This window comes from Dama dama, chromosome 6, assembly GCF_033118175.1.
Source record: "Dama dama isolate Ldn47 chromosome 6, ASM3311817v1, whole genome shotgun sequence".
Taxonomy (NCBI): domain Eukaryota; kingdom Metazoa; phylum Chordata; class Mammalia; order Artiodactyla; family Cervidae; genus Dama; species Dama dama.
In genome coordinates this window covers 442,829-468,758 of record NC_083686.1, presented here as the reverse complement: position 1 = coordinate 468,758, position 25,930 = coordinate 442,829, and the positions used below count along the sequence as shown (strand labels likewise).

The 25,930-nt window shown below is 56.8% G+C and overlaps 2 protein-coding genes across 6 annotated transcripts in view; one reads left to right on the top strand and one right to left on the bottom strand.

Moving 5' to 3' along the window:
• DGKQ (diacylglycerol kinase theta) overlaps positions 1-7,767 on the top strand; it is a 13,210-nt gene extending 5,443 nt beyond the window's left edge. The window contains exons 14-23 of the mRNA XM_061145318.1: positions 301-339; positions 1,164-1,279; positions 2,609-2,760; positions 2,881-3,029; positions 3,111-3,289; positions 3,488-3,588; positions 3,690-3,836; positions 4,134-4,245; positions 6,179-6,331; positions 6,560-7,767. Of these exons, the coding sequence (XP_061001301.1) occupies positions 301-339; positions 1,164-1,279; positions 2,609-2,760; positions 2,881-3,029; positions 3,111-3,289; positions 3,488-3,588; positions 3,690-3,836; positions 4,134-4,245; positions 6,179-6,331; positions 6,560-6,661 (1,250 nt within the window). The 3' untranslated portion in view covers positions 6,662-7,767. The remainder of the gene's footprint in view (positions 1-300; positions 340-1,163; positions 1,280-2,608; positions 2,761-2,880; positions 3,030-3,110; positions 3,290-3,487; positions 3,589-3,689; positions 3,837-4,133; positions 4,246-6,178; positions 6,332-6,559) is intronic.
• On the bottom strand, positions 7,148-25,930 carry TMEM175 (transmembrane protein 175). 5 transcript variants are annotated; one of them, XM_061145321.1, is made up of 12 exons: positions 25,598-25,925; positions 20,696-20,883; positions 15,488-15,648; positions 15,321-15,359; positions 13,794-13,891; positions 12,776-12,827; positions 12,619-12,654; positions 12,063-12,146; positions 11,609-11,785; positions 10,028-10,106; positions 9,786-9,921; positions 7,148-8,752 (listed from the first exon to the last, which is right to left on the bottom strand). In XM_061145321.1, the coding sequence occupies exons 3-12, from the start codon at positions 15,638-15,640 to the stop codon at positions 8,080-8,082; spliced, it is 1,527 nt and encodes a 508-aa protein (XP_061001304.1). In that variant the 5' UTR covers positions 15,641-15,648; positions 20,696-20,883; positions 25,598-25,925; the 3' UTR covers positions 7,148-8,079. The 5 variants fall into 5 exon arrangements, with proteins under 5 accessions (XP_061001304.1, XP_061001305.1, XP_061001302.1 ...); XM_061145322.1 differs by lacking the exon at positions 20,696-20,883 and having other exon boundaries at positions 25,802-25,930; XM_061145319.1 differs by lacking the exon at positions 20,696-20,883 and having other exon boundaries at positions 25,598-25,927.

Below are 25,930 nucleotides of genomic sequence, written 5' to 3'. Positions count from 1 at the left end.
AGTGCCAAGGTGGGGGCCCTCCTGCTCCCCCCTCCCCCCAGTCACATGCCAGACTGGCTCCTGACAAGAGGATCTCTGTCCTCACGTCTGAGGCCCAGGGCCTGTTACCTCCTCTGGAGAGTTTCTGAGCCTCCTGATCTGGGCCCTGGGGCTGCCCAGTGCCTGCAGTAGGGCGCACCTCTGGGAGAGTGAGCTTCCCTTTGCGGGGGTGTGAGCTGCTTTCTGGTCTGGGAGGCTGGGTGGCCACAGGCCCTGGGGGCGGGTCTCTGGCATCCGATCACAGTCCCCCCATCTTTGCAGCTGCCCTGGTGACTGTGAGCCACGTCTACTCCACCCAAGGTGAGCCACCCGCAGACCCTGGTCAGGTTTGGTCAAAGGTCATCTCCAGAGCAGGTGGGGCAGCCCCACCCTCTGGCTTCACCTCCTTGGGGGCCTGGGGGTAGGGGAAACCTTGGTGTTTGTTTCCCGGCTCCCAGCTGTGATGCTTTTGCTAAAATGTGACTGAGGTGCAGAGAACATTCTCCACAGCCTGTCCTGCTCGCGGGTTCCAGAGTTTATCCCGGGCAGCTTTAGATCTCCCCAGCAGGAGGACCGGAGAAGGCAGTGGCACCCCACTCCAGTACTCTTGCCTGGAAAATCCCATGGATGGAGGAGCCTGGTAGGCTGCAGTCCATGGGGTCGCGAAGAGTCAGACATGACTGAGTGACTTCACTTTCACTTTTCAGTTTTATGCATTGGAGAAGGAAATGGCAACCCACTCCAGTGTTCTTGCCTGGAGAATCCCAGGGATGGGGTTGCACAGAATCAGACACGACTGAAGTGACTTAGCAGCAGCAGGAAGACAGTGTCATGGGGCCCATGTTCCCCTCTGGGGGCCGACAGCAGCTCCCAGCACCCCCTGTGGCTCTCGTGGGCCCTGGGGCATGTCTGTCCCACCACCTCCAGTAGCCTTGCTCTGCCCACCTGGCATCTCCCATCTCTGGGCCTCACTGTCCTTGAAGGCCTCCCCCAGGCAAGGAGTCATGCACACCTTGGGACAGGCTGGCCCAAAGCGGGCGTGGCCAGAACTGGGGTCATTCCCCCGCAGCTGGGGCCCTGGTCCAAGACACTGTGGGGGTCGGGACCTTCGCACAGGCACCTGAGCTACCGCCCACCTGCCTCAGGTGCCGTGGTGCTGGACGTGGCCTGCTTCGCGGAGGCCGAGCGGCTGTACATGCTGGTCAGGGACACGGCTGTGCGCGGCCGGCCGCTGACTGCCCTGGTGCTCCCGGAGGTGCTGGTGAGTGGCGCTAAGGCGGGCCTGGGGCTGTGGCTCCCACCGGTTTGTCTTTATCTTGGGCCGTTGGAGCAAAGTCCAAATGTCTGCTGCAAGGCCAGCTCACTCCTCGGGATGGGCCGAGGTCTGACCCCAACAGGCCCTGCAGGGCACACATCCTCAGCCTGTCACGTGTGTGTGACTGTGCGGGCAGCCCTCGTGGGGTCCTGGGCCCTGGCCCCACTCGCCCTGCTTGGGAGGCCCTGGACCCTGCTTGCACCGTGGGCCTCCTCAATCCATGATGCTCCCCGACTCCCCAAGCTGTCTCGAAGTCCCCGTAGGGCCCCAGACCCTGCCCTGTGCTCTGTGCCCTGGTCCACCTCTGGTCCTCAGCCCTGCTGGCTGCCAGGGACGCCCCCCCCCATCACCAAGGGTGTCTGTGGCCCCTGACCTAGCTCAGGTCAGGCAGAATTACAGCAGAAAGTTCAGGCTGTGGCTGGGGGGCCACACCTTGCGGTCTCTGCTGCTCTGGCCAACCATCCAGACAAGGGTGCGGTGATCGTGGGCCCGGGCCCTCCGCCCGCCCTCTGGCCAGAGACAGGTGGGTCTTGCCAGCCCTCTCCCCTGGCAGCTGCCAGCCCCAGCAAGCAGGTGAGTGCTGCCCGCAGGCCGCCCTGCCTGAGGGCCCACATGTGCCCTCTGCGTGCCCACAGCCTCGAGCCACAGCCGAGCCATGTGCCACCACTGCCCATGGTGTCTGCCTGTCTGTCCCTCGTCACCCAGCGGCCCCCGTGGCGGGGACTCCAGCCCCCCACCCCCACCGTGTAGAGACCCCAGCCCCCCACCCCCACTAGGGGGGCTGCAGCCCCCCAACCCCACCGTGTAAGACCCCAGTCCCCCACCCCCACCAGCCTGGGACCCCTGCTCTCTCAAGTGCCGTTTCTGCTATGTGTGGGGAGGGCCTTCACCCATTGCTGGGGTGAGGCGTGGGGCAGCCCTTTGCGCCTGGGTGCCCCTCCTGACTGCTGGGCGGGTCCCAGTGGGCTTCTGGCCTGGACTCATGGGCCCATGCGCCAGGCGGGGGTGGGGCCTAAAAACACGTCGTGGCAGGGGTGCCGTGGCCATCGGTTCAGGGCTCCGGGGAGGGGGTTCCCTTTGGCCCGTGGTCTGTGGATGCCCTCTCTACCACAGGGGGTGGCCCAAGAGGCCAGTGGTGAGGTGGGGTGGCCGCGTGGCCTCCCTCCCAAGGAAGGCCAGCCCCAGATCGGCGTAGGGGGCAGGCTGTGGGTCGGGAGAGGCCCGGCTTCCCCTGGGGGCCGTCCCGCACCCCCTGACGCAGCCTGCATCTGTCAGCACACGAAGCTGGCCCCAGACTGCCGCCCCCTGCTCGTGTTTGTGAACCCCAGGAGTGGAGGGCTCAAGGGCCGCGACCTGCTCTGCAGTTTCCGGAAGCTGCTCAACCCCCACCAGGTCTTCGAGCTGACCAACGGGGGGCCACTGCCCGGGTGAGTGCGCCTGGAGGGGTGGGGCAGGGTGGGACCTGCGTGGGCGCCCTCCTGCCCCTGGGCGGCCTGGTCTGGCTCTTCTGGCCGCAGTGGCGGGACACGCCCTGTCTCCCTGCCCAGGTTCCACGTGTTCTCCCAGGTACCCTGCTTCCGAGTGCTGGTGTGCGGCGGGGACGGCACGGTGGGCTGGGTGCTTGCCGCCCTGGAGGACATGCGGCACCGCCTGGCCTGCCCAGAGCCTGCTGTAGCCATCCTGCCCCTGGGCACAGGTGGGGTAGGCTGGCCCGGCAGGGGTGGGGGCCCAGCATGGCGGGCCGGGTGTGGAGGCAGTCTGTCTTGCTGGTTCCCAGGGAACGACCTGGGCCGGGTCCTCCGCTGGGGGGCGGGCTACAGCGGGGAGGACCTGTTCTCCGTGCTGCTGTCAGTGGACGAGGCAGACGCCGTGCTTGTGGACCGCTGGACCATCCTGCTGGACGCTCATGAGGCTGCTGGCGGGGAGGACAGCGAGGCAGAGGCAGAGCCCCCCAAGGTACCGGCGTGCCCGGGCAAGGGCATGGTGCTCAGTGGGCGGCTGTGTGTCTTCATCCGGGCCACGCCCCGGCATCGCCGCGAGTACTGTTCCCAGGCGGATGGGCAGCTAAGAGCAGGGCCATGTGTGCTGGCCTTACGGGAGGCGGGGAGCCTCTGGAGGTTGACAGGGGCCAAGGGAGACACGTCTTGTCCTCAGATCGTACAGATGAGTAACTACTGTGGGATTGGCATCGACGCAGAGCTGAGCCTGGACTTCCACCAGGCGCGGGAGGAGGAGCCCGGCAAGTTCACGAGCAGGTCAGGGCGCATGGGCGGGGCGGGGCTGCCTGGAACTTCCTGGGGGCTCACCAGCCGTGAGCGGGGGCTGGGGCCCCTCATGACGCGGAGTCCCCCACCAGGTTCCACAACAAGGGCGTGTACGTGCGGGTCGGGCTGCAGAAGATCAGCCACTCCCGCGGCCTGCACAGGGCCCTCCGGCTGCAGGTGGAGCAGCAGGAGGTGGAGCTGCCCAGCATCGAGGGGCTCATCTTCATCAACATCCCCAGGTGCCCATGCCACCCCTGCCCTCCTGCCCAGCCTCCTTCTGACCTGCGTGACCCCACGCACGGGGCTGCAGCCCCTGCCCTCCTGTCCAGCCCTGTGGGGCCTCACGCAGGGTGAGGGGCTCCTACCCCTGCCCGATGCTAATCTCCCTGACCTTGCTTCCCCGGGAAATGCCCACTGAGGACAGGGCCGGGGATGCGTCTGACCTGCATGCCCCCACACACGGGGCTCTGGGGCTCTGGCCCCTGCCCTCCTGTCCAAACCTCCCTCTGACCTCTGTGACCCTCCCTCCTGTGCAGCTGGGGCTCAGGGGCCGACCTGTGGGGCTCTGACAGTGACTCGAGGTTCGAGAAGCCGCGCATGGACGACGGGCTGCTGGAGGTGGTGGGGGTGACGGGCGTCGTGCACATGGTGAGCGTGGGGACTGGGAGACTGGGGTCCAGGCTGTGCACACAGTGAGCATGGGGGTGGGTAGACGGGGGCCCAGGTGTGCACACAGGGAGACCAGGGCCCAGGGTGTGCACACGGGGATCATGGGGACTGGGAGACTGGGGCCTGGAGTGTGCACACAGGGAGCGTGGGGACCAGGAGACTGGGGCCCGGGGTGTGCACACGGGGAGCGTGGGGGCAGGGAGACAGGGGCCCGGGGTGTGCACACGGGGAATGTGGGGATGGGGAAAACGGGGCCCAGGGTGTGCACACGGGGATCATGGGGACTGGGAGACTGGGGCCTGGAGTGTGCACACAGGGAGCGTGGGGACCAGGAGACTGGGGCCCGGGGTGTGCACACGGGGAGCGTGGGGGCAGGGAGACAGGGGCCCGAGGTGTGCACACGGGGAATGTGGGGATGGGGAAAACGGGGCCCAGGGTGTGCACATGGGGATCATGGGGACCAGGAGACCGGGGCCCAGGGTGTGCACACGATGAGTGTGGGGACTGGAAACAGGGGCCCGGGGTGTGCACATGGGGAGCGTGGGGACTGGAGACAGGGGCCCAGGGTGTGCACACGGGGGGCGTGGGGACTGGAGACAGGGGCCCGGGGTGTGCACACGGGGAGTGTGGGGATGAGACGGGGGCCCGGGGTGTGCACACTGGGGGCGTGGGGACTGGAGACAGGGGCCCGGGGTGTGCACACGGGGGGCGTGGGGACTGGAGACAGGGGCCCAGGGTGTGCACATGGGGGGCGTGGGGATGAGTCGGGGGCCCGGGGTGTGCACACGGGGGGCGTGGGGACTGGAGACGGGGGCCTAGGGTGTGTGCACATGGAGGGCGTGTGGACTGGAGACGGGGGCCCGGGGTGTGCACACGGGGGGCATGGGGACTGGAGATGGGGGCCTAGGGTGTGTGCACACAGGGGGCGTGGGGACTGGAGATGGGGGCCCGGGGTGTGCACACGGGGGGCATGGGGACTGGAGACGGGGGCCTAGGGTGTGTGCACACGGGGCGTTGGGGCTGGAGACGGGGGGCCTAGGGTGTGTGCACACGGGGGGCGTGGGGACTAGAGACGGGGGCCTAGGGTGTGTGCACACGGGGAGCGTGGGGACTGGAGATGGGGGCCCGGGGTGTGCACATGAGTGTGGGGACTGGAGACGGGGGCCCGGGGTGTGCACACGGGGGGCGTGGGGACTGGAGACGGGGCCCCGGGTTTGTGCACACAGGGGGTGTGGGGATGAGACAGGGGCCCGGGGTGTGCACATGGGGAGTGTGGGGATGAGACAGGGGCCCGGGGTGTGCACACGGGGAGCGTGGGGATGAGACAGGGGCCCAGGGTGTGCACATGAGTGTGGGGACTGGAGACGGGGGCCCGAGGTGTGCACACGGGGAGTGTGGGGATGAGACAGGGGCCTGGGGTGTGCACACGGTGGGGCGTGGGGATGAGACAGGGGCCCGGGGTGTGCACACAGGGGGCGTGGGGACTGGAGACGGGGGCCCGGGGTGTGCACACGGGGAGTGTGGGGATGAGACAGGGGCCCGGGGTGTGCACACGGGGGTCGTGGGGACTGGAGATGGGGGCCCGGGGTGTGCACACGGGGGGCGTGGGGGAGATAGGGGCCCGGGGTGTGCACATGGGGAGCATGGGGACTGGAGACGGGCCCGGCGTGTGCACACGGGGGGCGTGGGGACTGGAGACGGGGCCCTGGGGTGTGCACATGGGGAGCATGGGGACTGGAGACAGGGGCCCGGGGTGTGCACACGGGGGGCGTGGGGAAGGGGAGATGGGGGCCCGGGATGTGCACACGGGGAGCATGGGGACTGGAGACAGGGGCCCGAGATGTGCACACCCCTGGAGACCAGGCCCTCAGTGCTGCCTGTGGCCTGCTGAGCCTGGCCCCCCTCCCACCAGGGCCAGGTCCAGAGTGGGCTGCGCTCAGGCATCCGCATCGCCCAGGGGTCCTACTTCCGCGTCACCCTCCTCAAGGCCACGCCCGTGCAGGTGGATGGTGAACCCTGGGTCCAGGCTCCCGGGCACCTGATCATCTCGGCTGTGGGCCCTAAGGTACGTCAGGATGGGGTGAGAAGGGGGCTTGTGGCTGGTGGGCAGTCCAGCCATGGCTGGTTCTTCTCTGACTCTGAGAGGCCATGGGCTGGATGAGGCAGCCAGTCTTTAGTTAGCCGCCACTCTGTCCCCTTCCGTGAAATGGGCTGAGCTGAGATGGTGGTGGCTGCTCTGGGACCTGGGGCCAGGTGGCCTGAGTTGTGACAGCTCCTGCGTGTCCTGGGACAGGTCCACATGCTCAGGAAGGCCAAGCAGAAGCCTAGGAAGGCGGGGCCCCCTAAGGATGCACGAGCCGATGGGGCCCCGGCCCCCAAGGGGGACCCCAAGTAGAGGCACGTCCTGGAGCAGCACTCAGCAGCGGACAGATGTGCTCACAGCCCTGGCCTCTGGCCTTCCTGTCTCTTCCCCGTGCCACGCGGAGACTGCTGGGTGGGTGGTGCGGGGCTCCCTGGGGCCCAGGCCGCTGTCCTGGAGGACACACACTTCCCCTGGGGCCCCTCTGCCACCTCTGGGCCCCTGAGCCGGGCAGCACCAGACCTCAGCAGTACCCCGAGGCACCCCTACAGGGCAGCTGGCTCTCTGGACCTTAAGGGTGCCCGGCGCAGTCATGGGACACCCCAGCCACTAGCTTCCCGGGCTGGACAGTGTCTGGCTGGCCCAGTCTGAGCTCTGCGGGGACCCTGGTGTGACTGGGCTGGGAGAGGCAGGCCCCGAGGAAGCCGGGTGGGCCTGGCCCCCCGGGAGGTGTGTGGTGCCCGTGCCCGGGAGGCAGCAGGAGCTGGCCCGGCCAGGACTTCCAAGGAAGTGAGGCGAGTGTGCAGCAGGAGAGGTTTAATTGGCTGGGGAAAGCGCTTCGCCCCTCCGTGTGTCAGCAGTTAGCACGCGGGCTCTGTGTCCACTGAGCAGATGTGTCTCTGTGCTTCTCCACGTGGAGACGGGGGACGCAGATGGGCTGCCAGGCGGGTCACTCAGAGCCCCGGAGTCCAGCTGGCCCAGAGCCCTGTCCCGGCGTGGAGGGTCCGGAGGCCCCTCTCCTGTTTGGTCCCTATGCCTTGGCGCTGGCTGGCTGCCAGGCCCTCACCCTGGGTGGCGGCCTCGCCTTGACACTGGCTTCGACCTCAGACACGGCCCTGCCCAGCCCTATACCCGCCCAGCTCGTGCCAAAGCTACCCAGACGTGGGCAGCACGAGGGCAGCGGGCCTCCAGGGCCCGGTGTGCGTCCCTCGGACCTGCATTCCTGGGGGTGGAATCAGCTTTTGCTCTGCACCTGCACCGGTTGGTGGGAGCTGTCTGTCACTGTGGTTCGGGTGGACGAGTCCTCTGCGTGTAAGCGAGTCTGAGAGTGTGTGTGAGCACTGCACCCCTTCCTCGTGTGTAACCTACCCCCGAAGGTGACCGTAATTTATATCTTGGACAAATAGAGTCTGGTCTTCCGGCCCTGCTGCTGTCCGTCTCCTGCGTCGCTGTGCCCGGGGCGAGTCGCGGTGGGTGGGTGGGTGTTCTGGCAGCCTGCTGGGGCCTCTGCACTGGGGTGTGGACTCAGTCCAGGGAGGGGCTGGGCCCACTGCCCCAGGGCCCCCACCTCCTGCCAGCCCTCTGGGGCTCGTCTCTGCTGGCTTGAGCAGACAACGGGCACAAGCAACACAGTGAAGCTGCCATGAGACTCTTCTCTGCAAAGTGGAAGTAATCCGAGGGTCTGAGGCAGAACATGAATCTTCACGAGGCCCCGGAGATGGGGCGGGGCGGCACTAGCAGGGGGCAGGGAGCAGTGGGGACCGGGCCTCGTCCGCAGCCCCGGGCGCCGGCCGGGCAAGCACGGGCCCCACCAGCCCCCGCAGGGCCCGCAGGCTGGCCAGCGCCAGGCGCACCAGCAGCCGCAGCAGCAGGAAGGCGAAGGGCACCGCGATCTGCATGGCGTGGAAGATGGCCGTGCTGAAGCTGCTCAGCACGCAGGTGCAGGCAAAGGCCAGCAGGCTGGCGCAGGGGTACAAGGCGAGCTTGGCAAACATGAACGCGTGCTCCCGGCCCCCGAAGCGCGCAGAGGGTTGCAGCGTCTCCCCCTCCCGCAGCAGCGCTGTGGTCCAGATGGCGAACTGGAAGATGCTGGCCAGAAAGATGATGGCGCAGCTGACACGCACGCTCTCCAGCTCGTCGCGGGGCTGCTGTGCGAAGGCTGACGTCTGCTGGTAGGCCAGGGGCAGGCCACCCACGAAGGCCAGCGAGAGCGTGTTGAGCAGCCCCATGGGCCGCGTGGCCCTGCGGATGTGCAGGAACAGTGAGTGGTGGGCGAACCAGAGCAGGCCCACTGTGGCGAAGGAGCCGAAGTAGGCCAGGAAGTGCGGCCCTGACTCGCCCAGCGCGGCCACCAGGCTGCCCTGGAACTTCTCCTTCACATCCTTGGCGTCCGGGACGTTGTCCTCACTGAGGGGAGAAATACACCAATTTGCGGGGGCCCCGCCTCTGGCATCCGGTCAGCACAGCCGCCCCCGCACACACAAACTTTAGATGAATGAACAGCACGTGCGGACTTTTGCGGATCTGTGTTGACACAGGTAGGGCTGTTCACCTGAAGTTCAAGTTCAGCTGCAGCCTTTGTTTAGGCTGACCGCAGCCCTGCCTGCCAGGCCCCAGGCTTGCAGCCCCTCTGGCACCCACGGGTGGTGCTGTGAGATCTTCACCCCCCTGCAGTGACCCTTCCATGGGGGGCGGCCCCGCAGGCCTGAGGGGCTTTGCCCAGGCTGAACTTGACTGTAAGGAGAGTCTCAGGCACACAAGGGAGGTCGTGGACGACAGCCACAGCCTGGACTAACCCGGCGGCCGCATGCACGCTGGTGCAGGTGGGAGCAGGAGACAGAGCCTGGGGTCTCCCGGGGACCCCCACCTGGGTCCTCGGGCTGTGCCTCTGGTGGGAGGAAGGAGCCCTGACCCATGGGGTGCCCAGCCGCAGCCACCCCTCACTGCCACCCAGCAGGGACGAGGAGGCAGGGCTCTGGCTCAGGGCAGAACCTCTGTCTGGGCCTCAGAGATTTGTGGCCATGGGCATTTGCTCCTAATTTTTAAAAATTCTCAAGTTACAGTAAGAAAAAGCTACTCAGAGAAGCTTAGGGGCATCAAGACTTTACATGATCAGATACAGAACATAAAATCAGAGTGTTTAAATGTTAACAAAACATGAATGTACTGAAATATGGCCAAGGAACAAAAAAAGGCTTTAAAAAGGATGGAAGATTTGAAAAAGGAGTAGATAAAACACTTAGAAATGAAGATACGATAGCTGAGGCTGGAACTCTGACAGATGCAGAGGCTGCCTGGCCAAGCAGCAGAGCGGGGGCATGGGGAGCTGGGGGCCACCCGCCCACCGCCCACCGCCCTCCGCCCTCCGCCCTGGGGGGAGCGGGCCCTGCCCGGGGCCCTCGGGTGGGAGCCCCTTGGGAGGGCGGCCCCCAGCTCTCACCAGATGTCCAGGATGAGCAGAGTGGCCACGATGGCGTAGACCCCGTCACTGAAGGCCTCCACCCGCTCCTTGCTGAGCGGCTCGTGCAGGTCGAAGGTGAAGACCTCCATGCTGTGAGCCGGGGGCTCTCTGGGGCCTGTGGCGAGCCAGGGAGGGGCAGCCGAGCCCTCAGTGCTCTGGGCCAGTGGGGGGCCCTGGTGGCAGCCCCGGAGCCCCCCAGGACAGCCCCCCTGGGCACCTACCCATAAGGCGGGCCCTGCACCAGCCAGCGGCCTTGCTCACGTAGGGCAGGAAGATGACCGTGGCCATCAGCAGGTATGACTGTGTGAAGAGCGTGCTTCAGGGGAGTGCTGAGGCCCGGGGGAGCGCGGCCGTGGCAGGACCAGGGCGTGTGTGCGCGTGTGTATGCATGTCAAACAACAGCCCGAGGGGAACCTGAGCTGGGTGCGGGGCGGGGGCTGCCCAGGGCTGAGGGGCATGAGCCCATGGGAAGGGCAGGCCCCAGGAAGGGCAGGCCCCTGGCAGAGCAGGCCCCGGGCTTGACCGTCAGCACTGGGGTAGACGGTCCAGATGGAGGTGGGGAAGGTGGGCCAGGGCGTGACCATGGCGGGGACTGGAAGGTGGGCCCAGGATGGCACCCTGGATTGGGGTGGGGGGGGGCGGTGAGCACGCCTGGGAGGATGGCCAAGGGCTCTTGGGGAGCTTTGGGGGGGCTGGGCAGGGGGCTGTTGCAGGTGGTGATGGGAGGGCGCCCCAGGCAAGCGGGTGAGGGGTTGAGGGGCCAGACCCCCCCCTGCAGGAAGGCAGGACATGGGGGAGGGGCTACCTGGGCCCCAGCCCCACAAAGACCCTCCCCGCTTTGTGGCAGCCCAGCGCCCTCCTCCCTGCCGCCATCACTCAAGGGTCCAGTCACCTCCCTGCCCAGGCGCCTCATGGCACCCACAGCACCCGCCAAGGGGCCTCCACTCTGCCTGCTCCTCACCCAAGCTGCTCGCTCCACACCCAGCCAGGCCCTCTGTCCTCCACACAATGACCCCCACTGCCTGAGCCCGGCCAGAGCCGGGGGGCTGACCCACCTGCAGCGTGGATGCTGCAAACCCGTCCTGCCCTCCATCTCTGGGCTTCACCCTTGCTGGCCTGCCCTGTCCACGGGGAGCGCCTACTAAAGGCCACGGTCAGGGTTACCTCGCCTGGTCCCAAAGGTCCCCAAGGCCCCTGACCAGGAGTGGGGTCCACCGGCAGGTGCAGCCCCCACATGGTGAGGGGACACATCATCTCCCCCGCCCCCACCTGTAGCCTGAGCTGGGGTGCCCTGGACACGACCCCAGCCCCCAGCTCCATCATCCAGGGTGTGGCCCTGTAGCCCTTGCCAGTCTGTTTATTTTAAATTTGGAATTCTCTTGAAACATTTACTAGACGTTTAAAATGCATTCTTTCACACTTCTTGTGATATTTTGGGTTTAAGGGTTCACTCTGCTTCACCCAGAGCGCAGGTAAAGGCAGAAGCTGCCCTGAGTCGCCGCTGGTGGGGCTCATCTTCCCACCCAGGTGAGCGAAGTATCTCTGGCTGCAGCTCAGCCAGGACAGAGTCAGGCGCAGCCCCGCCTGCAGCCGCGCCTCCCTCACTCTGTCTTCCGCGCTCTGTGGTGGCCAGCCCACCGTAGCTGCACCTCCCTTTCCTCCACTTCCGTCCTTCCCGACTCGGGAAGGTCTTTCCCTGCTTCCTCTCTCAGCTGGCCACAGCCCCACGCACGTGTAGAGAGCCATGCATCCCAGGCCTGCTGGTTTCCGCCATGGCGGCTCCGGGCAGGCCCTGGACTCACCGCGGGGTAGAAGAAGAGGGAGAAGCCGGCGGCGGCCAGGCAGAGCGCGGGGCCCCGCATGATGATGCCCAGGATGTGCTGCCGGTAGAGGCCACGGTGGGCAGAGCGCTCGATCTGGGGGCTCAGGAGGTGCGGGAAGTGGAAGGCATAGAGCACGATCAGGGCCTGCGGGAGACGCTGCAGGCTATGGGTGGGCCTCGCACGGGCACCAAAGGAAGTCTGGGGTGCGGGCGGCAGGGCCCTCGTGCTGCTCGGGCGGGCCTGGGGTCTCAGCCCAGCCTGAGGGCGCAGGGCCCCATCTCATTCTCCATCCACATCAGGAAGGGGGCTCGGGCCCTAAGCAGGTGCCCGGGGCAAGTACGCCCTGGCTGGCACGGTTTGCATGGCCCCTCAGCGGGGGCCCGAGCACATGCCGCAGCTGTGCCCCGAAACACAGGAGGGCATGGCGTCCTACCTGCACGACCCCGATGGCAATCACACACATGCAGAACAGGAAGATGCCCAGAGGCACCTCGGGGAAGGTCACCATCAAGGAAAACTGCAGCAAGAAAGACCCACAGCATCAGGGCCCCTGCGAGTCCACTGGGCCGCACCTGGGCCACTGCGGAGCTGTCAGGGGAGGGGGTGTCTCTGCCACAGGAGCCCTTGGGCTGAAGCTTAAAGCCTTTAAAGCTTAAGGTTATCAAGCTCCTAAAGGCTCCCCACACCCCAACCCTCTGTGATGCACTGCGCTCAGAGCACGGCCCTCCCTCCGAATCCAGGAGCTGCTGGGTGAAAAGAGGGTGGGTTACCTGCAGGGATGAACCCAGGTTGGCCAGGAGGCTGGGGGCTCCCCCCCACCCCCACCTGCGCCCCGTGACGGAACCGGCCGGCTCTTGGAAACCTCTGCAACCACGTGGTCCAGGGCACCTGCCCATGGGTCTGAGAGCTTTGAGGAGGGCATGTTCTGGGGTCAGTGGAGGGCGGCTGGGCCCGGGGTGGAAGGGGGGCCAGAAGCCCCCGTGACTCACTGTGAACGGCAGGAAGGTGATGGTCATCATGCAGGCCTGGGAGGGAGGGGGCGCAGCTGAGGGCGGCTGGGGGCCAGCCCTGCACACCCGGGGCTGAGCACCGGCCCTGGCTCCTGGCGGGTGGAGCTCCAGCCCAGGAACCGAAGGAGAGACTCACCAGGTTGAGCAGGGCAAGCGTGTCGTCTATTTTCCCAACAACTTGGAACAACCTGAACAATTCAAGGAAAAGGGCAGAAGTCACTGTGAATGAATGTGGCTCTGACGGCATCAGATACAGACACTCACACGACGGCTTCACGCCGAGATGGGGACAGGTGGGCAGAAGACTGGCACAGGCAGGAAGCAGGCAGAGCGCCCAGGCCGCGGCCTGTCTCAGCCCCCACGCGCTCTCCCCACTTGGAGCCCCAAGGATGTGGCCTGCTCCCCCCCAGGGTGGTCTCTGCCTGGCCAGGGCCCAGGGCACCTGAGGGGCCGGGCGCTTCTCTCAGTCAGAAGCCCAGCCTGCAGCCCCTGCGGCAGAGGGTGGGGGCGCTGCTGAACCCCAGACAGGCCGTGCGGGCTGACGGACACTGGCCATGCCCGTGACCTGCACAGGCAGGACTGGGCCGGGCAGCCCTGGACTGGGCCGGCAGGACTGGGCCGGGCAGCCCTTGGGCCTCCTCGCTTTCTGTGAGCAAGGAGGCGGGAGAGATCCCTCGAAGCCTTAGAAGGGGGTCACTTGTCCTCACCAGAAATGACCACTTTGCTGAAAACACGTGTGTGCGGGACGACGCTGAGAGACACTTTCCACCTGGGTGCCGTTGCCTCGCAAGTTCCTTGCCTTCCTGCGCCCCCAGCACCCTGGCGGGGGGTGTCTCCACCCCGGGGGCCTCCTGGACACCCCCTCCCATGGGGCTCGTCAGCAGAGCTCCGGGGCCTGGTTCCCCTGGGGTCCTGAGGATGCTTTTCCTCAGTGCTGTACCCAGCACCCCGTCATCGTCCAGGCCTGGGACATGCTGCCATGGCAACGTGCCCATGAAAGCAGTGGTGTGGGCGAGGCCTCCGTGGGGAGCGGGGAGGGGCAGCTGCTCCCCAAGCACACCGCCACCAGCCTGACCCTGGGCCAAGCGAGCCCACGCCTGCTGGGCGCACACCCCGCCAGCTGCCCCCCGAGCACAGGCCCCAGCCCACTGCACCTCGTGTGGGCCGCCCAGGCCACGGTCACGATGAGGAAGGTCATCAGGTAGACAGCAATCCTGGTGGCAAGGAGCCTCTGGACACTCTTGTCAAACTCCTGCAACAGAAGTGCCTCCCATCAACCCCATTCACCTGGGATGGCGCCCCGCCCGGGGACACACCTCTGGAGGACCCACCCCCACCCAGGCTTAGCCTCGTCTGGGCTGGCCCTGGGGCCCCTCCTGACATGCAGGCCCCTGGAATGCCTGCTCTGGAGGCAGAAAGGCCTCAGGCCTCTCCCAGGACCTCGGCAGGTGGCCAGGGGCCTGGCAGCCAGAGAGAGTCACGGCACTGACAGGTGAGTGGTTCCAAGGCCGTGTGAGGCCTGGCGAGAGGCTGTGTGACCGCACGCTGGGCGGCACAGGAGAGGGCTCACGCATCACCGTCATCAGAAACTCCAGACGCAAAACCAATGCCTCGCCCTGTCTGCGGGTCCTCTGAGCCCACGTAAGCAGCCCCGGTTTCCAGACCCCCAGGTCCTGTGGTCTCAACGAGCCTTCTCCTTGGCGCCGGCTGCCAGCCACGGGGTGCCCACCCCAGCCTGTGGCACCCGCCCTGAAGGAGTGTCCCAGCCACAGTCTGGCTCAGAGCGCTTCCGGGTCGGTCAGCATGCAGACTGGGGGCTTCTCCATGGTGGTCAGCGGTGAGGCGCTCCAGGCCCACAGGTCCCCATCACCTTCGGCATCTCCAGCAAACACCTGCCTCCCTGTTCTGAAAGCGGTGGCACTGAAGCCCCCAGAAGGTTCCGGAGCAGCAGGAGTGCCCAGGCCCTGCGGGACCCCATGGGGAGGCAGCTCCCTGGGGCAGAGAAGGCCGCATGGCCCTTTGCCAAGTTCATCAGGCTCGACCTGCATCTCGGTCTCGTTCAAACCCCATGAGAAGCAACGATACAACCTCTCTGAGAAGATTCCCGGCAGCATCCAGGCTGGACCCAGACATGCTGGTCCTGCAGAGACCAGCGCTGGAGGCGACACCACGGCCACGAGGGGCTGAGCGCAGCACTCGGCACACACACACCCAGGGACTCGTCCCCTCCTGGGTCAGGGCCACCTCGCAGGGGCTGGACGTGTCGCTGTCTCACCTACCCGGTGGAGACGCTCCAAGCTGACTAGCAATGGAAACTCGGCCTTACCTCCTTTCCCAATCTTCTCTCTGCTCACACGTGGGCCTGTGTGCCAGGCTGGCCCCTCTGCTCCCCAGCACCTGCTTGGTGGGCTGCTCCAGGGGCCACGGCACAGAACTAGGGGGTGTCCATGCCAGCTACCAGGTGCCCCTGCCCTTCTCAGGTCTCCTCAGGGCTCAGCCTGAGGGCACCACCTTCATTCACAAGCCAGGATGGGGCTGGCAGGCTCTGGGGGAGACGCAGCGGACAGCCTGGCCCCAGCCCCCCAGCCAGGTGCGCCCAAGCAGAGCCCAGCCTTGAGCCCATGGCCTGAGCCTCCCGGGCCCCCGCCTGAACGCCAACACTGCAGACCATTCCCAAGTACCTGCTCCGGGGAGATCTCTGTGTGGGTCACGGGCAGGATCTACAACAGACACAGCGCAGGTCCAGGGACGCTCCCTGGGCACTGACCGCTCCCTGGGTGCCTGCATCGGCACTCGGGCCGGCCCGGGCCCCCCCTTCGCCCCTCAGCAGCCCGGCGCCCCCACGGACCATCACGGTGGCGATGATGGATAGCAGCGCGTCGCTGAAGCTGAGCATGCGATGCGAGTGCTGGATCCCGTCGGCCACGTCCTCGTCTGGCGAGCCCACGGAGGCATCTCCCTGCCCATCGAGGGTCGGCTCCGGGGTCTGGGGCCTGGACATGTTGGAGCCTGGAAAGAAGCGCGGGTCTGAGCTGGCGTGGTGTTCCTGGGGCAGGTGCCTCAGAGGGGTCTGCTGGGTCCTCCACTAAGTCAACTTCACAGGAAACTGCCAAACCATTTACGGGGTAGCTGCAGGTTTGCATGCCCACCAGCAGCGAGCGAGCTGCAACTGCTCCCCTCTGGGTTTGGAGGCTCTTTATAAATTTGATGACTTTTCAATCTTAGCTGTGCTGACAGACATCTATCTCACTGCGATTCAACCTGCACTTCTTATTGACCAGCTGAGTGTTCTCACGTGCCTACTTTTCACCTGTACACCTTTTGTGGTAAAGTGCCTGCTAGAATCTTCAGTTCACTTTTTTTGGGGGTTATTTGTATTCGTGTTGAATTTTGACAATTCTTTCCACATTGTGGTTAGAAGTCCTTTGTTAGATGTGTAATTTGCAGGCATTTTCTCCAAATCTGTGACATGCCTTTCCTTCTTTTACCAATCTTCAGGAGTATGTAAGTTTCTTTTTTTAAAATATTTACTTATTTGACTGCCTCGAGTCTTCATTGCATCATCCAAAACCAGTGATTGAACCTGCGTCCCCTGCATTGCAAGGATTCCTATCCATCAGGGAAGTCCCTAGAAGAATATAAGTTTTAAATTTTGATGAACTCTTACCACTTTTTTTTTTTATGGATTATTCTTCTGGTGTCATATCTAACAATGCTTTGCTGAACCCAAGATCACAAAGATTTTCTGTTTTCTTCTAGAAGTTTTAAAGTTTGAGGTTTGACTTTTGACCTATCATCAATTTTGAGTTTTTATATAATATGCAAAGTACAGTCAAGTTTCCTTTTCCTGCAGATGGATGCCTGGTTATTCCAACACTTCTTGTTTAAAAGACTGTCTCTTCTCCACTGAGCTGCCTTTGCAGGCACCTTGATCACAGACTGACAGACACATTCGTGGGGTGTCTCTGGGATACACATCCTGTCCGGGAATGAGGCATCTGTCCTTTGTGGCATCACACTGCCTTCATGCCAGCCTCACATCAGTCCTGATGTCTGCTCGAGTCCTCCAGCTTTGTTCTTTTCCAGACCGTTTGGATGATTCTCGCTCTTTGCCTCTCCCTCATGGCCTCCTGCTTGTTGAGGCCCCATTCAGAGTTCCTACAGGCAGAAAAATGGGCTATAGTGGCCCTCACTGCCTGGCCCACAACTGGAGCTGGCCTGGGGTCATGGCCAGAAGAGAAGGAGGACTGAAAATCATCGAAGACTCAGACGTGTCCAGAGTTTTCACCTGTAATCAACGGGAGGGGCAGGCACTAAATGGAATCCTTTTACTTCACAAAAGGGAGGGAGACGGGAGCAGGGGAAGGTGGGAGGAAAGGCTGTCTGAGCAACGGGGCAGAAGGCGGTGCATTTCTTTAGGGTTGACTCTGGGAAACAGACGTCCGTTACATGGTTCTCCACACTTTTTGTATGTGTAAGTTGTTTTCAATTAAATTTTATTCAAAAAATCAGTAAAGATCAAATATAGACACAAAAATTCTCAACAAAATGTTAACAAATGAAATTCTGTAACATATAGAAAGAATTCTGTATCATGCCAAGTGGGATTCATTCCAGGCACACAAGGCTGGTTTATAATTAAAAAATCAATTACTGTAACACACCATATCAATAGAAAAAAGACAAAAACCATCATCTTAATAAATGCAGAAAAAGAATTTGACAAAATCTAACACTTCTTCATGATAAAAACTATTTGACAAAATAGGAATGGAAGAAAACTTCATCAACCTGATAAAGGGCAAACATCACACTCAGTGGGGAAAACCCTGAGAACCGTTCCCATCTCAGACCAGTAGCAAGACAAAGGCCTCTGCTCCCCATGTTGTGCTGGGACTTCCAGTCATGGCAACGGTGCAAGGAGAACAAGCTAGAAGGCACACAGAAACAGGCAGAACCAGCTCTCTCTGCAGACGATGTAATTCTGTAAAAAGAAAACCCTAAGGAACCCACACAAGGAAGCTATTAGAATAAATGAGTTCAGCAAGGTTGCAGGAAACAAGATCAATGTATAAAACAACTGCATTTCTATTCACTAGCAATAACCAACCCTACAATACATTTAAGAAAGCAATTACATTTATAGTAGTGTCAAAAATACTCAGGAATAAATTTTAAAAATGAATATAACACGTGGTTGAGATTAAAGAGGGCCCCAATAAATGGAAAGACATCCTCTGCCCATGGATTAGAGAACTTAATATTATTAAGATGACAATACTTCCCAAATTTACCTACAGATTCAATGCAATCCCTCTCAAAATTCCATCTGCCTTCCACATAGAAATTTACAAGCTGGACCCTAAAATTCATATGGAAATGTAAGGAACCTTTGGCTATTTAAGGAGCAGCCAAGACAATCTTGAGAAAGAACACAGCTGAGGACTCATACTTCTCAATTTCAGAACTCAGTGCAAAGCTATGGTGATCAAGTCAGTGCAGTATCAGCATAAAGACAGACATACAGATCAATGCACGAGAGCTGAGACTTCAGAGGTAAATCATTGTGTTCACACTCCACTGACTTGCAATAAGTGTGTCAAGATCATTCAATGGGGAAAGAACAGTCTTCTAAACAAATATTGCTGAGACAACTGGATATCCACACACAAAAGAATGAATTTGGTATTACCTCATGCCACATACAAAAATTAACTAAAAGTGAATGCCTAACTCTAAGAGCTAAGACATTGGAGAAATTCTGCATGGCCTCACATTCTGCAAAGAATTCTTAAATATAACACCAAAAGCACAAGTAACAACAAAAATAAATTGGAGTTCATCAGAATTGTGACTTTGGTGTTTAAAGGACACTATTAAGAAAAAGACAAGAGTACTGGAGTGGGTTGCCATTTCCTTCTCCAGAGGATCTTCCTGACCCAGGGATTGAACCTGGGTCTCCTGCATTGTAGGCAGATGCTTTACTGTCTGAGCCACCAGCTATGACAAATCTAGACAGCATATTAAAATTTAGCAGACAACTCACTCCAGTGTTCTTGTCTGGGAAATCCCATGGACAGAGGAGCCTGGCATGATACATAAATATACATTATAAGTATTAAAAAAAAAAAAGCAGAGACATCACTTTACCAACAAAGGTCCATATAGTCAAAACTATGGTTTTTCTAGTAGTCATGTATGGATGTGAGAGTAGACATAAAGAAGGCTGAGTGCTGAAAAATTGATGCTTTTGAACTGTGGTGCTGGTGAAGACTCTTGAGAGTTCTTGGACAGCAAGGAGATCAAACCAGTCCATCCTAAAGGAAATCAGCCCTCCATGTTCATTGGAAGGACTGAAGCTGAAGCTCCAATACTCTGGCCACCTGATGCAAAGAACCATTTCACTGGAAAAGATCCTGATGTTGGGAAAGATTGAGGGTGAGAAGAGAAAGGGGTGACAGAGGATGAGATGGTTGGATGGCATCATTGACTCAGTGGACCTGAGTTTGAACAAACTCAGGGACTTAGTGAAGGATGAGAGCCTGGCGTGCTACAGCTGATGAGGCTGCAGAGTCAGACACGACTTGGCAACTGAACAACAATGTTAATTCTTTGTTTAAAATTTTGAGGAACCTCTATACTATTTTCCACAGCAGCTATCCTGTTTATATTCCCGCCAACAGTGCACTGGGGTTCTGTTTTCTCCATGTTCTCACTAAAAGTTGCTGCTGTTCTTCATTTATTTGTGTGATAGCCATCCTGGGGGGTGAATGTCTTGTGGTTTTGATTTGCTTTTCCCAATACAACCAAATGATGTTGAACATCTTTTGTTGTGTTTATTGGCCAATGGAATATCTTCTTTGGAGAAATGTCTTTTCACGTCCTTTGCCTGTTTTTTGAATTGGGCAGTCTTTTTACTGCTAAGTTTTAAGAGTTCTATTTATATTTTGGATGCTAGACTCTTACCAGATACATAATATGCAAATATTTTCTCCCATTCTGTGGAGAGAGGAGCGTGGTAGGCTACAGTCCATAGGGTTCCGAAGAGTCGGACATGACTGAGCAACTTCAATTTCCTTTCCTTTCTTTCAAGGAGCGAACATCTTTTAATCTCATGGCTGCAGTCACCGTCTGCAATGATTTTGGAGCCCAAGAAAATAAAATCTGTCATTGTTTCCACTTTTTCCCCATCTATCTGCCATGAAACAATGGGACCAGATGCCATGAGAATTAATATAGGATCCAGTAATTCCACTTCTGGGATTGCCACTTCCTTAGACTGGGAGGTGCACCTGAAGTAAGCCAGGACTAAGTCACAAGGAGCACTTCAGCTCCTTCAGAAGTGTGGTAATTACTGTGAAGATTGTGCAGGATATGTACTTTTCTATATATATATTATATTCCATATACAAGTGTATTATCAGATATTTTCTCCCAGTGGGGGCTGTCTTTTCATTCTCTCTCATATATATGTGTGTATGTGTGTATGTACATATATGTATATATTTAGAGCTTCCCAGGTGGCTCAATGGTAAAGAATCCAGCTGCCAATGCAGGAAACGTAAGAGATTCAGGTTCTATCCCTGGGTCAGGAAGATCCCCTGGAGAAGGAAATGGCAACCCACTCCAGTATTCCTGCCTGGGAAATCCCGTGGACAGAGGAGCCCGGCGGGCTGCAGCCCAAAGGGTCAGAAAGAGTCAGACACAATTGAGCACGGATGCACATATATATTCAGATCAACAGACTGCTTTTCACAGCAGTTTTGAGTCTGCAGAATAACTGAAGGGAAAGTGCAGAGAACTCAGTCACCAGTTCCCCTGCCCCACTCTCCCCGTCATTAACGTCTGATATTAGCGTGGCTCAGGTGATGAGGCAACATGGACACATGGTTGCATTGTAGCTCTAAGGGTGTTGACAAGTGCACACCTGTGTTCTCTGTCACAGTGTCACACGAAAGGGCTTCACAGTCCTGAGGTCCCCCTGGGCTGCCTCTACTCACCCCTCCCCACCCCAGGCCCCTGGCAACCACCCATGTTTCCACTTGTCTCGTCTTGCCTTTTCCAGAACGTCATGGAGCTGGAATCCAGCAGTATGCGGCGCTTTCAGAGTGGCTCCTTTCACCTGGTGACGTGCTTCTGAGGTCCTCTGTGTCATTTTTGTGGCTTCTGGCTCATTTCCTTTTATCCCTGCATAATACTGTTTTATCTATGTACCAGTTCATCCATTCACCTGCTGAAGCACATCTGCAACATATATTGTCAAGTCCCTAAGTTTGGTGAAGTCCTGTTTATCTACTTTTATTCTTCATTTAAAAAAAAAATTTATTATTATTTTTTTTTTTTTATTCTTCATTTTTGTTGTTTATCTACCTTTTTATGGATTGTTCTTTGGTGTCATATTAGAAACTCTCACGAGTGGCTTTCTACAAGTTTTATCGTTTTTTTTTTTCTTTCCATATATGATGCAAGGTATGGATTAAGTCTTTTTTTAAACATATGGATATCTGATTTTTCCAGCATCATTTGTTGAAAAGACTATCCTTTCTCCAATTAATTACCTTTATTCAAAATCAACTGACCATATTTATACTTTTGGGTCCACTGATCTACTTATGTATCTTTATACCAACACCACACTATTTAGATTACTGTACTGTTATAAGAACTGAAGTTACATAGTGTAAGTCATAAAAATTTGTCCTTCTTCAAACTTGCTTTGGCTATTCTAGCTCCTATGCTGTTCCAAATGAATTTTAAAATCATGTGTCAGTTAAAAACATATGATAGGATTTTAACTGGGTTGACATTGAATGTATAGATTGATTTGATGTACTAACAATACTGAAATTTCTAAATTAATGAATACTGTGTAACTTTCCACTTATTAAGGGTTCTCTGAGCAAAGTTGCCTAGTTTTCAGTTATAAATCTTACATATCTATTACAGATTATCTTCAAAATTTACTATCTGTTGATACCATTGTAAATAGTGTTTTTCCTAGTTTCAACTTCCAGTATTTGTTGCTAGCTATTTGGAAATAGAACTTTTTTTTTTTTTTTTTTTTTGTTTATTAACATTGTATTCTATAACTCTGCTAAAACCATTAGTTCTAGTAGCTCTTTTTGTAGTTTCCATGGATTTTTTCACCTAGAGTAGTGATTCTCAACTGAGGGCAATTTCCCCCTTAAGGGACAATTGCAATGCCTGGAGATGCTTTTGGTTGTGACAAGTGGTATGTTACTGGTATCCAGGGGCTGAGATAGAGGTGCTGCCAAAGGCCCTATGGTGCACTGGAAACATCACTCCTCAACCCTGATAAGGAACTATCTGGTCCACAATGTCCGTGGCCAAGGCGAGGAAAGTCTGACATGGACTATCATGTTATCTTCAAATAAACAATCTTACTTATTCTTTCCAACCTGGAAGCTTTTAATTTCTTGCCTCATTACACTGGCTAGAATTTCTAGTATAATGTTGAATACTTGTTCCTGATCTTGGAGGGAAAAAAATTCAGTTTTTCATCATTCCATTATGTCAGCTATAGGTATTTCATAGATGTCCTTATCACGCTGAGAAATCTTCACTTTATTCCTAGCTTGCCAACAGTATTTTTTTTTTTTTAAATCAGGAATGGATGCTGAATTTTTTCAAATGCTTTTTCTTTAAAAAAAAATTTGTTTTTGGCCACACGGCATGTGGGATTGAACCTGCACCCCCTGCAGTGATAGTGTGGAGTCTTAACAACTGGATCACCAGGGAAGTCCCCATCAAATGCTTTTTCTATGTCTTGTGTGCGTTATTTGCTTAGTTGTGTCCGACTCTTTGAACGCCATGAACTGGAGCTTGCCAGGCTCTTCTGTCCATGGAATTATCCAGGCAAGAATACTGGAGTGGGTTGCCATTTCCTTCTCCAGCAGAATCTTCCTGACCCAGGGATCAAACCAGGGTCTCCTGCACTGCAGAGATTCCTTACCATCATAGTCAGAAGGAAGTCCCTAAATCTTGAGATGACCCATTTGGTTTCCTTTTTCACTGTAATACTGTAAATTACATTGACCCATTTTTGAACACTAAGCCAACTTCGCATTCCTAAGATGAACTTCACTTGATCAACGTTGTATTATCCTTTTTATATAGTATTGGATTGAGTTTGCTAAAAAATGTTTTATAAGAATTTTTATTTCTGTTATGAGAATACTAGTCTGCAACTTTCTTTTGTTGTCTGTGTCAAATTTTGGCATTAAAATAATGCTATCCTTATAGAATGAGCTGGCAAACATTTCCTTCAGTTTAAAGAACCCCTATGGAATTGATAATATTTCTTCTTTAGTTTGGTGGAATTCCCAGGAAAGCCATCTAGGTATGGAGTTTTCTTTGAGGAAAAGTTTTTAACTATAAATTCAATGCTTTAATAGTTATAGGGCTATATTGGTTTTTCTATTTCTTCTGGAGTGAGTTTTAGCACTGTCTTCCAAGGAATTTGTTCCCTTAGTGCAAGTGATTGAATTTATTGGCAGAAAGTTGTTCATGTTCTCTGATTACCCTTTTAGCAATGACATCATCACCTTCATTCATGATATTGTTAATCTTTTTTTTCCCTTGTTCAACCTGGCCAGCAATTACTCATTTTATTTATCATCTCAAAGAATCAGCTTTTGGTTTCATTGATTTTTCTCTATTGTCTTTTATTTATTTCTGCTCTGATACTTATCATTTCCCTTTTTGTACTCAAGAGTTTCATTCGTTCTTATTTTTCTAGTTTAAGATGAATGATTTGAGACAACTTTTGAAATGCTGCATTTTCATTTTTTTCATTCAGCGTAAAATTTTAATTTCCCTTTTGATTTCTCCTTTAATCTATGGGTAATGTACAAGTGAGTCAATAGGTTTTTAAATATTTGGATGATTTTCCAGATATATGCTATCGATTTCCAGCTTATTCCATAGTGGTCAGGGAACATATTTGCCCAGAACATGATACATCTTGGTAAATGTTGTTTATATATTTGATAATGTGTATCCTACAAATGGCCATTAAGTCCAGTTGGTTGATGGTATCGCTCAACTCTGCAACATCCTTGGTCATTTTCTGGGTATTTGTTCTGTCATTATCTGAGAAAGTAGTATTGAAATTTGCAACTACAGCTGTGGGTTTGTCTTTCTCTCCTTGCAGAACTATTAGCTTTTGCTTCATGTATTTTGAAGTTTTATTATCAGAGACAGAACTGTTTAGGATTGTTACATCTTCTCATGAATTTACCCATTCATCATTATTAAATCTTTCTAACTTCTGATTGTAGTCTTTGTTATGAAATCTACCAGAGGGACAGGTTTGGTGACAAAGACTGTGCACACAGTCTTAGACTGCATATGTGAGGTGAGCCACCTCAGAACACAGGGCTATGAGTCCAGGAGGGAGTGTGGTCCAGAGACACAGAACTGGATTAAGATGGTGCTACTGCAGCTCCTCAAGCAGCATCAGTATAAAAAGTGCTCCATCAACATGAAATACAAAGTCTGAATAAACTCTCGTCCCCAAGGGAGTCACACTATCTGGAAATCTGCACCTGGTTGTAGGTCACACCAGCACAACCCACATCCTCTGAACTCAAACACACCCTGGGCAACATCATGCTTTCCTGTGTTATTCACTAGGTTTCCCACAAAAGCTACTTTAGATCTTTTTCGCACTGTTTCAATCTTAGCTGTCTTACCTCCCTTCTCAATTTCAGTTGATGTTTCCTTCTCCTTATTCACAGGGAAAAGAGAAGTCATTAGAGAATTCCTTCACTTTAATTCCAAAAAACATATAAAGTTACTACACCTTCCTCTATTTCCTTTTATGAGGAGAAGCAATTCTCCAAAGCAAATGCTTCCCTATGCTCTGGATGTCATCCCCGCCCACCTTCTACAGGACCACTGTGCACCTGCCCCGTCCCTTCGCTCTCCACACCAAGGCACTGAGTTACCTCCACTTACCCTCTCTTTCTTTCTATACTCCTCCCCTTAGGTTAAAGGGAGCTTGCCAATGAAACGTTCTTCTTGGCAAGGTCACCAAAGATCTCATTGTTGCTAAGTCCAACATACAACTTTCACTCTCTTCCCTACTTTAACACAGTATGTGTCACTTCTAATTACCCTCCCTCCCTCCCCCCCATCTTCCTGCGGCCCTTGGACACAATGCTCTTCATTTTATTCCTGCTTCCTTGGCTGTTCCTCCTCTCTGAGGACTGCATCTTTCTAACTACCGTGTCCCCTCAGGGCTCTCTTCAACTGCCACCTATATGCTGCTGCTGCTAAGTCACTTCAATCGTGTCCGACTCCATAGACGGCAGCCGACCAGGCTCCGCCGTCCCTGAGAATCTCCAGGCAAGAACACTGGAGTGGGTTGCCATTTCCTTCTCCGATGCAGGAAAGTGAAAAGGGAAAGTGAAGTCGCTCAGTCGTGTCCGACTCGTAGCGACCCCACCGACTGCAGCCTACCAGGCTCCTCCGTCCCTGGAATTTTCCAGGCAAGGGACACCCAAACACAACCTGACTCCTTCTTGAGCCCCCAATCCTTGTATTCCATTTAGCAGACGAACACTGGCTGGAGAAGCCGTGTGACGTGTGTGGACACTTCAAGCTGTATCACTAACTGTATCCAGACCCCGGCCATCTGGCCATGTAATGCCACTGCGGAGCACGTTTTGTCACCCCAAAGGCGGTGGGGTGGGGTGGGAGTTCGCCGAGATGCTCCAGGGTCACTAAGGCGAACACTTATAAAAGGATGTGGCAAGCAGTAAAGCCCTGTACGAACTAACCTGATTTATTACAAGGATAACACACGCTAATCTGTCTGGAGAGACATCTCTGTTAAGCTCCGGGCGGGTGACAATGCTGTCTGGCGATCCGGCTCCAAGGCCCCGCGCCGGGACCAGGAAGCGGCCCAGGGGCCAGGCGAGCGGTGCTGTCTTACCTGAGGGGGCAGCTCTAGGTGGTGGGCGACACCCGGGAGTCTGGGTCCAGTGCCGCCAGATCTGACTTTTTTCTACAGAAGCTACCAATCTCGGTTTCTAAAATTGAGCTTTTCAGTTCTTTAGTGGGAACCAAAGCAAAAAGACGGACATTGCCAGCACCCCGGCGCTCCGCGCACACAGCCCGCTGCTCCCGCCGCGCAGACCTGCCCCGGGAGCTCCCAAGCGCCAGCTTCCGCGAAAACGGCCACGCAGGAACGGTTGGGCGCCAGGCCTGGGGCGAGACCTCCGAGGGGCGACCGCAGCGACCAGCAGGCGCGCGACCCGGAAGTCCG

Coding starts and splice junctions, on each gene's coding strand:
- TMEM175 (XM_061145322.1), bottom strand. CDS start 15,640: ATGTCCAGGCCCCAGACCCCGGAGCCGACCCTCGATGGGCAGGGAGAT. Junction 11,786..12,062: donor TTGCCATCGGGGTCGTGCAG/GTAGGACGCCAT, acceptor CATAGCCTGCAG/CGTCTCCCGCAGGCCCTGAT. Junction 8,753..9,785: donor CTGCTCATCCTGGACATCTG/GTGAGAGCTGGG, acceptor TTCTCCCCTCAG/TGAGGACAACGTCCCGGACG.